Raw genomic sequence first — 14908 nt, 5'->3', positions numbered from 1 at the left:
AAGTTTTGTGTCTCACTCTCTCTGCCCCTTCCCCACTCACACTCTGTCTTTCCCTCTCTCTCAAAAATAAATAAACATTAAAAAAATTTTTTTAAAGACTTAAAAAAACTACACTTACCTTCAAAAGGCTGTTTTCTGGATAAGACTTCCCATGTAATAATTGCATAGCTGTTTAAGAAAAATATACATACAGTACATTATAAGCTGACTATGACAATAAAATAGCACTAATTTTAAAAGTTAACTGTGGATGTATCATCTTTGCCAGTGACAAGATAGTGAAATGCTTTATAAAGAATCACCATATACAACCAAGATGATAAATGTTTATATATAGTTTTGTTTTGAAAGAGAATTAATCCAATTTGAAAATTAGCAAATTACTGTAATAAAAATTTGTAGTTATAGGCAAGGATAATTTGTTGTAGATGATTCTTTAATGACCTCTAATTACATGATTCTATTATCACACAAAATAAACAGCAATAAAAAAGATGGCCTCATGTAGCCCTATTATATTGACTTTTTTGGGGTCTAAATACTATCTTCTTTGGTAGTGTTAAGTGCTGACTACACTGTTCCCCTCCCTCTTCCATCAGTGTCATATATGATGATAGAAAAAAAAAGAGCCTTTGAATACTATATTATAAATGGACAGGACAACAAAATATGCTTTAGATTTTTTTCAAGGATGTAAAAATAGACTAAAGCAAAGAAACTTTTATTTGAAAAACATTAATCATTGTGGTCTCTATTTTTACCATACTTATGAGAGAAGAATAAAAATCACATTTTAAATGTAGCCTCAAAAAATCTGATTAATCTTATTTTTATACAAGGTTAACTCTGAGCAAAAGTAACAAATTATACCTATATATATCATGCTTGACACTGGCCCTTGATTTTTGTCCAGGTTCATAGTTCTCAGGTGGCATATAGATAATTGTTCCTCCTTCTGGTGAAGATTTACTACTCCGTGATTGTGAGAGGGACATCATACGCCATTTTGATAAACCAAAATCTGCAATCTGTCAGGGAAAAGAGTAAATAATTGAATTAAAAATTTTTTCTTTAAAAAGAACAAGAATTGATTCTCTTTGTCTATATTCATTGTACTTAGATATGAAATCTGTGGAACTGTTCTATATTAATATTTTCTTTCTATATACTCTTTCAGTTTCTTTACTAATTAAATTCTGAAGTACTGAACCCGATAACTCCAGAAGCAAGAGATAACGGACTCGAAGTTCAACATAATATCACAGATTTTAAAATGGGGAATGAGTTTTTAAAAATTAAGCAGGAGTATTTTGTGCCTTGAATTCTGATTGAGCATATACAGCAAACACTACTTTTTAAGACAATTTATAATTTTATAGCATGTGCTTTCAAAATTCACCTACAACCCATAGAACTGCTACGCTACTGGTACCTAATATAATTGCCACTGGATATTGTTTGCAACTCAGGTTTATACGCTCTTATTTATAATGCCCTAAAAATAGTAAGTTTAAACTGTGAAGTAAAATTCTGATATAGTATAGGTCATTATTATATGATTTATGCCTTCCAGTAAAAAAAATCCTATCTGTTGGCAATAGTCTATTTAGCATATAAAGTATATTTATGTCCATGACAAGAACCGCCTGAAGAATTATCAGTGATATTCTGTGCTTTTGATATTCCTTTACAGTTTTGCTTCACCTGTAAAATTTGTGCAGATGTTCTATAACACCTTATAAGTCTATTTAATAGGTTCCTTATTTTTTAAAAATGGAAGACAAAATATAAGAATGAAACAGTATTTAATGAACAAACATTTAGTTTGAATTACTTAAAACTTCACACTGCATAATTTAGGATTGACATAGGGAAATGAGCCCTATCCAGCACATCATTTGTGTTTCAATTACCTCTTACATTTTTACTAGTTTTAATAGAAGAAATAATTTGTTTAGTGTTTAGATAAATTCGATATTAAAAATTATGGCCCCCCCCTCTAAAAAGGGAGGGGCAGACTATGAATTTTTCTATACATTATTAAAATAAAAGAGTAAATCTAAGAAAAAAATAGAAAATACCAAGAGAAAATATAGTGCCAATATGTGACGAGTGAAGCTGAATTTGCTGTGAAAGGCGATAGACCACGTGGCTAAGAACATGGGTTCTGGAGCCTAGGTTAGATTTGTATTCCAATTCTACCACTTAATTAACTACGTGTGAACTTTCAGACTACCCATCTGCACACATGTGTAGTGGGGATTACAACGCTATCTGTATCACAGTGTTGTCTTGAGAAAATTAAACGCCTTATTCTAAGCAAAGCCCTCAGAACAATATCTGGCACATAATAAGGGATCCATATGTGCTAATGTTATTAGTGTTTTGTATACAGTGTTTTGTAAATAGTCTGCTCTTCCCACCTATTTTCTAAAAGCAAAAACAGCACTCCAGGTGAACATTTGATAGAGTTAATAAGTATTACTATAAGTAGAGATTATTTTTGTGCCACAAGTGAAAAATGCTAAAAAATTCTGAGATGTGGTCTCTTATACCTGAGCCATAATTTGCAAACTCCTGGGCTAAATGTTGGTTTGAACAGTGTTAGAGAAAATGCATTCCTGAGTTTGCCTCCTTTTGTGCTTTTTCACCTAAGATCTTCATCTTCCTGTTTTCAAACCTGACCTAAAAACCTAAACCAGAATTCCTTCTTTGAGCTGATTTAGTTTGGTTTTTCACATGGAGCTATACCTCTCCTCTTTCTCTATTACAAACAATACCATTACAAACGGCATGATGCAATAAATCTAGCTCTTCAACAGGAAAAAAATGTGAAGGAAGGAAAAGGTCCATGATTTTTTGAAGGTCTTAATAAATCAATCATTCAACCATGAAGACAGAGAATAAGGACTTTCCCATTCTATGCAAGATGTTAACATGCATTTCAAAGCTAAAGGTTTATTTTTTAAGAAGACGATTTTAAAATGTAGAAGAAATTAAAACATACTACTCATAAAAATCATCCATAAACCTATCACCCTACTAGAATAGCTACTTTCATTTAAATATACTACCCATATCTATAAAACTATAAAATCATCATCAGCAAAACATTTTAAAGATTACTCCTGAAGTATTCCATTTTCTACAAAGGACCCACAGAATAGCAGAAAAAGCAAGTATGGTACATATAAATATTTTCATTTCAAAGAAGCCTAGCCATTTCACTGGTTCATTTGTAACTAAGGTGCACTAATGAATACCTGACAGATTACCAAACTTAATATATTCTTATTAAAGTAGAAAAGTCTCAGTTGATCTAAATCAGTAATAAATATTTTTCTTTCAGATATTATGTTTCTGGTCAGCATTCCAGTGAAAAAACTTAATTCAGAAAATGGTAGCGAGGTGTAAATTCCCATTTAATTTAACGTCATTCTGACTTTTAAAAAGAAAAAAAATGTTGATTTTGGAAATCTACATACTTGTAAAGACTATGCTTACTCCTTGCTTAAAAAATTTATAAAATTTAATAAAAGGGATATGTTATGAGTAATGGAAGAGTCAGCAAGAAGTCACGAAAACCAAATTATATTGACTAGTGGTCAATTTCAAACCTTATGTGATATACCTCAAGTGCTGGGCACAATGCCTGCCATACTACCATTGTTCCATAAATATTTACTGAATAAGAGAATGACCCATTTCATTTATTATTAAAAGTTTTTTTTAATGTTTATTTAGTCAGAGACAGAGCGTGAGTAGGTGAGAGGCAGAGGGAGAAAGAGAGACACAGAATCTGAAGCAGGCTCCAGGATCTGAGCTGTCAGCACAGAGCCCGATGTGGGGCTCGAACTCATAAACTGTAAGATCACAACCTGAGCTGAAGTCGGATTCTTAACTGGCTGCGCCACCCACATGACCCTCATTTCCTTTTCTGACAGTAGTACTACTGTCAAAGAGTAGATGTTAAAACAGTTTGTGTATTATAAAACACTTTGTTATCTCAAAATAAAATGCTTGACTATTAAGTTATAAGGCCTGTCTGGTATATAGAGAAGATGTGAAATTCATTCATTTGTTTATTCAACAAGTATGTGGTAAAGGCTTCAATGTGACATATACTTGGCAGGTGGCAGTTAATAAAAAAGACTAAATTCAGTATTCATGGAGTTTCTATTCTAATTAGCGGAGACAGTCAATAAACACATTAATGAAAATATTACGAAAGATGGTGAAAATAATACGAAGAAGCATAAGTCAAGGTACAAAGAGTGGAACTGGGTGAATTATCAGGGAGAGCCACTCTGGAAGGTGAGGGAATAAGCAAGGAGGACACCTGGAAAAGTCGTCAGGTAAGGACTCTGATATTCTTAAGGACAAAATGGAGAAACATGGGCTGTATAACAGCTCTCTTAGAAGTATTCCAAACAAAAGTAATGATGATTCTCCAAAAGTGCTAATAGTGACCTAGACGGTGGTTCCTAGCACCATGTTGTGCAGCTCTAATCTGTGCTGGTTAATATTTAATCATGACTTAAAGATACAATAGTTGGCTAATTAAGTCTGAGGATGACACAAAGCTGGGAAACACAGTTAAAACCCTTAGACTACAAAAATAACACTGAAACAGATCGTAAGAGGCTGAAATAATCACTCAAATCTAACAATACAAAATATGATGATGTTCAAAACGTATTCTGCAAAGTATGCGACAAAGATGTGGCTTAAGCAACAATAGCTGAGAAAAAAGAACCTCTCAGGGCTTGTTGTTGATGCTACGCCCGATTTAAATGTTGTGATATGACCACACCTGATGAATCAGAAAGTATTAAGCAAAGTATTTAGGGACCTAAGAAATGACACTTCCATCCAAGTGTTCATTCATCAGGTCACATCAGGAGTATTTTATTTGTGAGGATAAAAATTTGAGAGAGAGTTAAGCACAGAATCATCTGGATAACAACTGTGATTAAACCCCATGTAATAAGGAAATTGGTTGAGAGAACTAAGGATGTTTAGAAGGGAGAAGAACGAAACAGAAGTGTATGTGAGGGGCAGGGGGATTATAGCTGTCTTCAAACACTGAAAGGGCTGAAACAGAATTACTCAGGTCATCCAAACCGTAAAACTAGGACCAATGGATGGAAACAAAGGGAACGTGGTTTGAATGATCATATAAGAAAATGTCACAGTCATTTAAGTATGGATATTAAGACTCCTGGTCACAGGGTATTTGCCTTGGGAGACAGGGGACTATTGTAATGTGGATTCAGTGGACTAGCTGACCATTAAGGCACTACCACCTGCATAATTTTATAACTAATGTAACAGATTAGTTTCTCTTTAGTAATTCCGAGGCAGCAGCTTGCTTCTGTTTCCTTTCCCCTCCCATTTTATTCTAGGGAGAGGAAGTGCCTTTAACAGAAGTTTAGTTTTTCATTTAACTTTTCTCACACTTTTTGTATTAATTTTTCCATTGTTCAATTTCCCTGTTACTTTTTTCTTTGAACGTTTTTGATTAACAATAATCTTCAACTCTATACATTATTATAAGAGGTGTAGCAAAATAATATAAAAACAAAGCGAGTTACATTTAGTATGAGTTACTTAGTAACTACTTCGTATTTGCTGTCATCCTTCGATGTAAACTATGAAATCACTACATTTGGTGCCTTTAGGCAACTAAATACTATGTTTTATACAAAAATTAATTAAAAGTAGATCCTAGATTTAAATATAAAGCATAAAACTCCAAAACTTTTAGAAGATAACATAGAAGAAAATCTTCAATACCTATGGCTTGATGAAGGCTCCTTAGATATGACAGAAAAACATTGTCATAAAGGGGAAAAATTGATAAATTGGCTTCATCAAAATTAAAACTTTTCCTTTGAGAAAGACCCTGTTAAAAGGATGAAAAGAACAAACTACTAACTGGGAGAAAATATTTGCAAACTACATATCTGACCAAGGAGACTCCCCTCTAAAAAAATCTAAAGAACTCTCAAAACCCAAGAGTAAAAAGCCAAAATATTCATATTGAAAATGGGTTTCAAATCAAGAGAATACAGATGCTGGCAAGGGTGTGGAGAGATGGGCACCCTCCTACACTGTTGGTGGGAATGTAAACTGGAGCAGCCGCTCTGGAAAACAGTGTGGAGGCTCCTCAAAAAACTATCGATAGAACTCCCTTATGACCCAGCAATAGCACTGCTAGGGATTTACCCAAGGGGTACAGAAGTGCTGATGCATAGGAGCACATGTACCCCAATGTTCATAGCAGCACTGTCAACAATAGCCAAGTCATGGAAAGGGCCAAAATATCCTTCACCTGATGAATGGATCAAGAAGATGTGGTATATATACACAATGGAGTACTATATGGTAATGAAGAAGAATGAAATCTGGCCATTTTTAGCAAAGTGGATGGACCTCAAGGGTGTCATGCTAAGTGAAATAAGTCAGGCAGAGAAAGACAGACACCATATGTTTGCACTTATAGGTCTAATAGGAGAAACCTAATAGAGGACCATAGGGAGAGGAAGGGGGAAATAGAGTTGGGGAGAGTGAGGGACACAAATCATGAGAGACTATTAAATACTGAAAACGAACTGTGGACTGAAGAGGGAGGGGGAGAGAGGGAAGGGGGTGATGGTCATGGAGGGGGCACTTGTGAGGAGAAGCACTGGGTGTTATATGGAAACCAATTTGACAATAAACTATTAAATAAAAAAAAAAAAGAAAATGGGCTTTAGACATGAAGAGACATTTCACTGAAAAGGATATATAGAAAGTGCTCAATATCACTAACCATCAGGAAAATGCAAATTAAAACTATGATACCACTATATACCTATTATAATGTTAAAATTAAAAAAAAAAACCTGTGACAATACCAAATGCTGGTGAGCATGTGGAAAAGCTAGATCAATCAAACATTGCTGGTAGGATGTACAGCCATTCTGGAAAACAGTTTGGTAGTTTCCTAAAAAACTAAACAACCCCTCACTCCACCAGCAGGTCACTCTTGGGCATTTATCCAAAAGAATGAAAACTTATATTCATTCAAAAAGTTGCACAGGATTGCTCATAGGAGTTTTATTGTAAATGCCAACAACTGGAAACAATGCTAATATCATTCAATAGGTAACAAAGCAATAGGTAAATGATTGAACAACTCTGGTATACCCATACCATGAAATATCATTCCTCAATAAAAAATAATCAATTATTGATATAAGCAACAACGTGGATGGATCTCAAAGGTGTCATGCTAAATAAACAAAGCCAATCTCGAAGTACCACATACTGCAGTATCCCATTTTTAAAAAGCATTCTCAAAATGACAAAATCCTAGAGATGGAAAACAGATTAGTGGTTGTCAGTGGTTAGGGGTCGTGGAGGGGAGTGAGTGAGTGTGAATATAAAGGGGTAGCAGGAGTGACGGCTTTGTGGGGACAGAACAGTGCTGTATCTTGACTGTTTGGGTGGTCACACGTGTGATAGAGCGACACAAAACTACATACATGAATCTGTCAGAACTTCAAAATCACAAGAAAAAAAGGGTTTACATGACAACTTCCATTAAGGACATAATGCCTGTGTTTCGGGCCATAATTCTATCTGTCTCTGGCATCTAGGAGGAACTAAGCCACTACAATAGGAGGAAGGGGCACTGAAGAAGAGAATTGTGGGCTATGGAAAAGTGAGAGATGTTAAATTGGCTAGGTAGAAGGAAAACAACCTTAAAAAGTCTTTAAAACTATTAAAGTCAAGGATGCAGATAAACTTTTTTCCAAATTACCTTAACATGAAATTCATTATCCAGTAAGATATTTTGAGTCTTCAAGTCATGATGAAGTAGAGGAGGATTCATATTGTGCAGGTAGTTTACACCCAGTGCAATTTCATGCAGAATGCGAAATCTCAAGGGCCAAGCAACTTCAGGATATTCCATTTTCTTCAGATACATGGAGAACAAACAAAACCAAAATAAGTAACCATATTTATTATATTTTCACTTAGAAAATTAAATACTTCATGTGGCAATACAGTATAACCTAAGGTCAAAACATATGCTCATTTTTATTTTGTAGTATCATAGTATCAATTTGACATTTAACATTCTTGTATCTTACTTTCCTCAGTTTTTAAAGAAAATAATAACTTTATAGTACTGATATTTCCTTTTGGTTTATGTTGGTAATACAACTATTTGGTATTGGCTCTTCTTTCTTCATTTAACACAGTTTCAATGTTTCCTGTGTAATACCTGAACATATACACTCACGCCTATCTCTTCATTCTATAGTTTATGTCAAATAACCTACATGCATCCACACCAACACACACAAACAAAATCTGTTTCTAGTACCTAACAAACCGTTAATTCACAATTTATATATTAACTTTTCTATTGATATGAAATCACACTTTACTATAATTATCATTACATCATTTAAAATTAAGACCATATTATATTTACTACATATTAATATCTCATGCCTCCTATCATAAGTTTTGTATCCTAACTTGAAAAATTAGCCTTTGGAAGTTTTGCTTTTGTGAAAGAGACAAATATCATCTTCATTTCTAAGCATATATAATACAGACATATTTAAAACAGAATGTATTTCCTGGTATTTACAAGTGATATTAATCTAAACTTTTTGAACATAAAAGTTAGTGTAGCTTCTTCCCAGGAAAATGAATGTACTCAGAAAAATTAGATAATTTGGGATGATCTGACAATGAATCATCAGGCACCAAGCTACTGAATACATTTTAAATGACATGACAAGGTATGCTTTTCATAAAAGCTCAGATTTGTTCTTGAGAACTTTTCCTACGAATGGTAAGCTTATGGGTCATTGACTAGACATTGTCGGTTAATTCACTCATTGACAGGCTCAATGTACTTGGTGTTCACACTGTATTTTGATTTTTCTCAACAATCTTTTTGAGGTTGGGGGAAGAGTACTTTCAAGATAAATCCCACTCTACTACTACAACACAGGAAACTAAAAGAGACATAAAACATTACTTCCTCTGGTATACACAGACCCCCATTCCGGTGAGGAACTGAATCTTTTAATCTATAAAAAGGTATTTTTTTCCCTGAAAATTATGTCGTTCAAAGAAGTAATGAGGCCTCTGTGCAGTACAGTATTATATGGAAGTTTTCGCTCAAGAAGACAGAGGCAGAAGAGCACTCACTCTGTATGTTTTGATTCTTTCTAGAAGTTGGCAGTTCCCTGAACGAGGATCTATAATTTATAACGGGCTCCAAATTTGAGTACCAGAGTATTTAATGTGGACTGGAGTGTGGGAAGAAAACGTTAGAATTTATACTTACACTTTTTTTTTTTTGAGAGAGAGTGCAAGTGGGGGGAGAGTCAGAAAGGGAGAGAGAGAGAGAGGCAATGTTAAGCAGTCTTCATACAGATAATATTAACAATATAAGATCAAGCAAACAACAATAGATGAATAATATAGTGTGCGAATAAGGATCCACACATTTGCTTACTGGTAGGATTTGCCCCTCTAGTTAGCTCATCGATGGGATTTGCAATCAAAACATGAGTAAACTGGTACCTTGATAAAAAGGTAAATGGCTCATGCCGTTGTCCAGTATTGGAAAAGCTAATGTATTTGGTACTCAGAGACACATTTATTTGGCCTATTCAGAAATTATGGGCTGTTACTATTAATACTTAATCTGAATCTTAAATTGTTTTTAACATAAATCTGGTTGACCTAGAAGGAGATTATTTAGTGTCCAGGGTTTATCTCCTCTCTCTCCTACTCCCACCTCTGTGCATGTACATGTGAATACTGGAATTCAGTTTAAACCTCAGGAATAGTGTCCTAAGCAAAATAACCTCAGTCCTGTAGAATGCATGGCCTAACTCCATGGTATTTTTAACAACACAAAAGAAGCCATTAATGTGTAACTTTACTACTGTATTTGTTTTCTATTATTCTTATTTTGATTCATCTACATATCTCAAATAATCTGATCATACATAAAGCCAAAACACAAGATAGTTTGAATAACAGAATTATAGCTAGTGAAAATGCAGAATACTTACCCTATGTAGGAGTTCATTTAATGATCCGTTTGGCATGTATTCCGTAACGATTCCCAAAAATTCAGGCTCATTGCAAATTCCCAAAATTGGAAGAATGTAACTAAATCTAGCTTTGTGTAAAATTTCAGCTTCTCTTAACACATCATTTCTTTCACTAAAGAAAGAAAATGCACAATTATTTAAAAGTAATGAAAAATACACAATAATCATACCTGTAATATTAATTAAGCCTAGATTTTTTCCATTAATTGACCTCATGTAAATTATGCAATTCTCTGTCCCTTTGTTTCTTTGTATTTAATGCAGAGATAACACCTGCCCTATATATTCCACAGGTCTGTTTAGAGAACATAATAACTTCTCTAAGCCACTGAAGAAAAAAAGTGCTATACAAAGGTTATTATTATTATATTTTCCTAGGAAAAAGAAAGGACACAATATTTTAGTAAGCTTAGGTCTATCTAAATTAGTGTGATTGCTGTTTGAATTACAGTTTATGTTGTATTAGAATATTATATTTGATTAGGATATTATGTTAAATTTTATGATTGTATACCATGTAAATTTTTTCCAGATATGTAAACAATACATTTAAATGACTAGATTGTAGATTTAAATGACTCATTGAAAATGGTTGCATAAAGGTGAAAAATACTTAGAAATTATACAATGGAATTCAGGAAAAAAACACTTAGAACAAGTAAATGCTTATAACAGACCCCTGGGGTAACTCTGGATTTCAGGTTCATTTGCTTACTCATTCACAAAACAAATAAAAATGTATTGAACATTTATTATGAATAAAGAACTATGCTTAGCATTATAGAGAATATAAACATAAACATGGTCTGTGTCCTCAAGCTGCCCAGAAATCTTTTAAGAAAAATACTCATTATGGTTTTGGTTTGCAATTTCCTGATGATTAGTGATGTTGAACACCTTTTCATATATACCTATTAGCCATTTGTAGGTCTTCTTTGGATATGTTAATTATCTTAATCTTGGTAATCATCCCACAATATATATGTTTATCAAATAATCATGTTGTGCACTTTAAATATCTATAATTACAGTTGTCAATTATTCCTCAATAAAGTCAGAAAAAAGAAAGCATATAAAAAAGAAAGAAAATACATACTTGAAATATAAGGTATAATGTGATAAGTGCCACCAAAACCAAACAAATAAGTTAGCAATCAAGTTAAGGAAGCAAATAAATAGAAAACCAAAGGGAACTCAGGAAAAAGAGTAAACTTAGGGCTAGAGGAGTTGTTAGTGTTTAGAGAGTGCTTTCAACTATACTTTAAGGATGGATGGAATATCAACTATGGGTAAAAGGGCAGTCGAGATGGATGTGGTCTCCAAGAGGGGAGGGACTTTGCCTTTCTTTTTTATCTGTGTGTCCCCAGGACCTGAAACAGGGCCTGGCACCTGGTAGATATTTAATCGGTATGTATCAAATGTATTCAAGGAAGTTACAGTGAAGATTCGGAAAATGCAGATTGTTTACTATGCATCAGGATATGTAACAGAGCATGTAAAAGGAATGAAGGTGAATTGGGTAGGCTAGAGCCTCATCCTAGAGCCCTAAAGCCTGGTGAGGGCGTTTACATTTTATTTGGCAGTCACCAAAGTATGATTGCCGGTTTTACAGCAGGGTAATGACATGAGCAGAACAAACTTGTAGCATGATTAAGTTGGCAGAAGAATGCAGGATCAGCACAAAGGGGAAGAATATTATAATATTCCATAATATTATATATCAGAATACTAATGAAGATGTATCAATGAGAGTCTGAAACTATGTGACTATAAAGGTCACAGTGAAAATGAGAAGAAAAACACTAGCTGAATAGAATGTCCAGGTTGTGGTGACTGACTGATTAGGGTGGATGTATTAAAAAAAAAGAAAAAGAAAAAGAAAAAAAGGCAAAGGAATTGGAAAAGGGATCCAGGATTTTTACCCTGGATAGATGTGTGTTGGTAACAGCAATAACAGAATAGAAACATCTCCAGGAGAAGCGTATTAAGTAAGCAATGATGATTAGTTGGTGCTTAAACCACCCAAGCTCTGGATGAACGGCTATTGAAATAAAACAACAGACATTCCAGACAGGACTACAAGGCTTGCTTTAAAAAAAGAAAAAGCAAAAAAAGCAAAAAATTGGTAATATTCTTACATATTTTAAAACTCTAGAGTTACAAGTGGTCATAGACTAAAAAGCTTTTTTACTTCTCCCTGTTCTTTGGTCACTTAATACTTCAACTGTAAGACAACTGATTATATGAGTTTACGAAGCTTATTTTAATTAAACTTATCTTGCCTAAAGTGAAACAGTTCTGTGTTTGCCTCAAGAGATGCAGATCCACAAGAATGAGATATTTTTGTTTAGTACTCTTGTGGGGAGACAGTGGAGGGACTTGAAGATTTATGGATACATAGAGAAAAAAAGAAACATAGAGAGAGCATGCTGGCAAAGTCTCAGGGACACTTAATACACTTGTTCTTCCCCCCATTAAGAGTATCAGGCATTCTTCCCCTACTGTGATCCTATTAAGTGTCAGCCACTATCTATGAGCTATCATCTGAACACCAACCCTCTAAACCTGGTTTTATTATTGCCACCTTACATATGAGGCCACTGAGGCTCAGAAAAATAATTTTCTAGTAGGTAGAATTGGAGTCAGATTTGAATTGCAATCGTGAGACTCCAAAACTCATGTTCTTTCCATTCCAGTGTTTGATCAGAGAAAGGAAAGAATCAAGGAAAGTTCTTGAAGTCAGATTTCAGGAAGATTGAGTGAGTGGCACAACAGAAAAAAAGTAAAAAAAATAGGTTTTTATTTTTTTTAAAGAAATGTAAAATACAGCTTTTATAGACACATCACTAATATTACCCAGATCAAAATTTGAATCACCAGTTTATGTCATCCACACAGGATGTTGGAACAACCAATGAGACTCAGCTACACACACAGAGTTAGGAGACTGTTGGGGAAGGCCCACTCATGGAGTACAAGTCGGCGTAGGGAGAATGAGTCACCGATCATTAAAATGGGAACACATAACTGTAAATAAACTTTTTTCTTCCAGGTGGTCTCAAAGAACAATGCAAACATTTTCCACACCAGAGCCGAAGAAGTACATGTATTTATTATTTCCACTTTGTAAGTGAGGAAATGGACACCCTACGAGTCAACTGCATAGGTGACCAGCCCTCTGCTCAGATTACATAAATATGGCTGTTAATTAACATCATCGGCAACAAGTGTGAGAAAGAAGGTGATGCAGTAATGCCAGAGGGTTTAACTGGTCCTAATGGCTTCTTTGACAACAGAATTTCCTACCGAAGAATTTTAGGGTATGAAAGGGAACCCCCTGTTCAATCTTTTGCTCTCAGCACAAAACTTTGATAAACTAAAATCTCGAGGAGCCACATCTGAGATGGGAAGGTCCGTTTGCTTTAGAATACCCAAAGGGTCCACCAGGGCTAGATCTCCATACATTTACATGGCTGATTCTAAAACCCATTCACCCCATCTAAGCAACCACCACCCTTCAAAGTTGACTACATACACACACCACGTGTGCCCAGCACTTGCTCCTCAGAACTCAAGGCCGGGGGTGAAAGACACCACATCTTATTTATCAATAGACCTGGAGTATGATATACAAAAAGGGGGTACAGTTTCAAATCTACTGTGAGATCTGGCGCATCCAAGCCTGATACCAACACAGCAATGAGAAGCCACAGGCAGATGAAAGTACAGGAACTGTGGCAGGACTGAAGCTGAGGAATTCATCTGATACCGGACACTAACAGCCTCCGACCAATCAGGCACTTAGCATGATGAATCCTGACATGAGATACAAGGGAGAAGAGCCGAATGTTGCAATCATTTGCAATCATGGATGTTAACTCACTGAGGACTGAGAGCCTAGTTAAGTCCCTACTGGAAGGGAAATACTCGAGACAATGCCTAGACCTACTGACCAGGACGTGCGCTCACCGGTCAATGGTATAGGGTTGAAATGTTTTTCTGGAAACGGAAACTAATGCTAGCCTTCCTCTGAAACCTAGACTGTGCATGTAAATGGTTCCAGGATGTAGGACACATTCAACATTTCTGGCCGTGAACTAGTCTTCGGATTCAGTTCATTATTAGCCAAATAATACACATCCCCCGGGACAGGCTTCCCGGCCGCAGTGAGAAGAGAAACTAAGCCAAGTTGACTCTGGTATCTAAACTTTCTTGACCACACGTAGTAAGCCGCAAACCAAACAAGAACAAGAGCAAACCCACGCCAAACAGGCTTCGGTGTGTGGAGGGACGAAGCCCAGGAGTGGGAGGGAAGGAGACAGAGCGGGCAGGGAAGGGGGGGAAGATGGGCAGAGGAATGCGACGGCGGCAGCTCCTCCACACAGGCCAGTTCTCCCCACCACGCCGGCCCGAGCCTTCGAAGGGCTGCCCCGAGGCGACGAGGGGGTGGGGCGACCCCAGGTGTCGCCGCCGTCTGGGCTCCGGGGGCCGGGATTCGGGGCTGCGCGCGGTCACCCTACCTGTCGAGCAGCGGGGTGTGGATGTGCAGGTGCTTCACTGCCACCTGAACGCGCCAATCGGCGTGGCGGGCGGACGACACGGTGCCCGACGCGCCGCGGCTCAGGTAGCGCAGGTCGGCGAGCTTGTGGTAGGGAATGGTGGGCAGGGCGCTGCAGATGGCCTCCCGGCTCATGGTCGCGCGCGGCGCGGGCGCTCGGGCCGCCGGCCGCCTCTGGGTGTGCCCGCCGCTCCGGCGGCTTCCGGGGCTCCTC

The 14908-nt window shown here is 36.3% G+C and overlaps 1 protein-coding gene across 1 annotated transcript in view; it reads right to left on the bottom strand.

The window, feature by feature from the left end:
- RIPK2 (receptor interacting serine/threonine kinase 2) overlaps positions 1-14902 on the bottom strand; it is a 27646-nt gene extending 12744 nt beyond the window's left edge. Inside the window, exons 1-5 of the mRNA XM_029923736.1 lie at positions 14657-14902; positions 10095-10248; positions 7808-7963; positions 871-1028; positions 93-168 (exon numbers count right to left, since the gene is read on the bottom strand). Coding sequence (XP_029779596.1) covers positions 93-168; positions 871-1028; positions 7808-7963; positions 10095-10248; positions 14657-14829 — 717 coding nt within the window. The 5' untranslated portion in view covers positions 14830-14902. The remainder of the gene's footprint in view (positions 1-92; positions 169-870; positions 1029-7807; positions 7964-10094; positions 10249-14656) is intronic.
- Between the last annotated feature and the right edge of the window lie 6 nt (positions 14903-14908).

This window comes from Suricata suricatta, chromosome 15 (assembly GCF_006229205.1).
Source record: "Suricata suricatta isolate VVHF042 chromosome 15, meerkat_22Aug2017_6uvM2_HiC, whole genome shotgun sequence".
Taxonomy (NCBI): domain Eukaryota; kingdom Metazoa; phylum Chordata; class Mammalia; order Carnivora; family Herpestidae; genus Suricata; species Suricata suricatta.
Note: the sequence above shows the minus strand (reverse complement) of the source record. Positions and strands in the feature narration are given on the sequence as shown.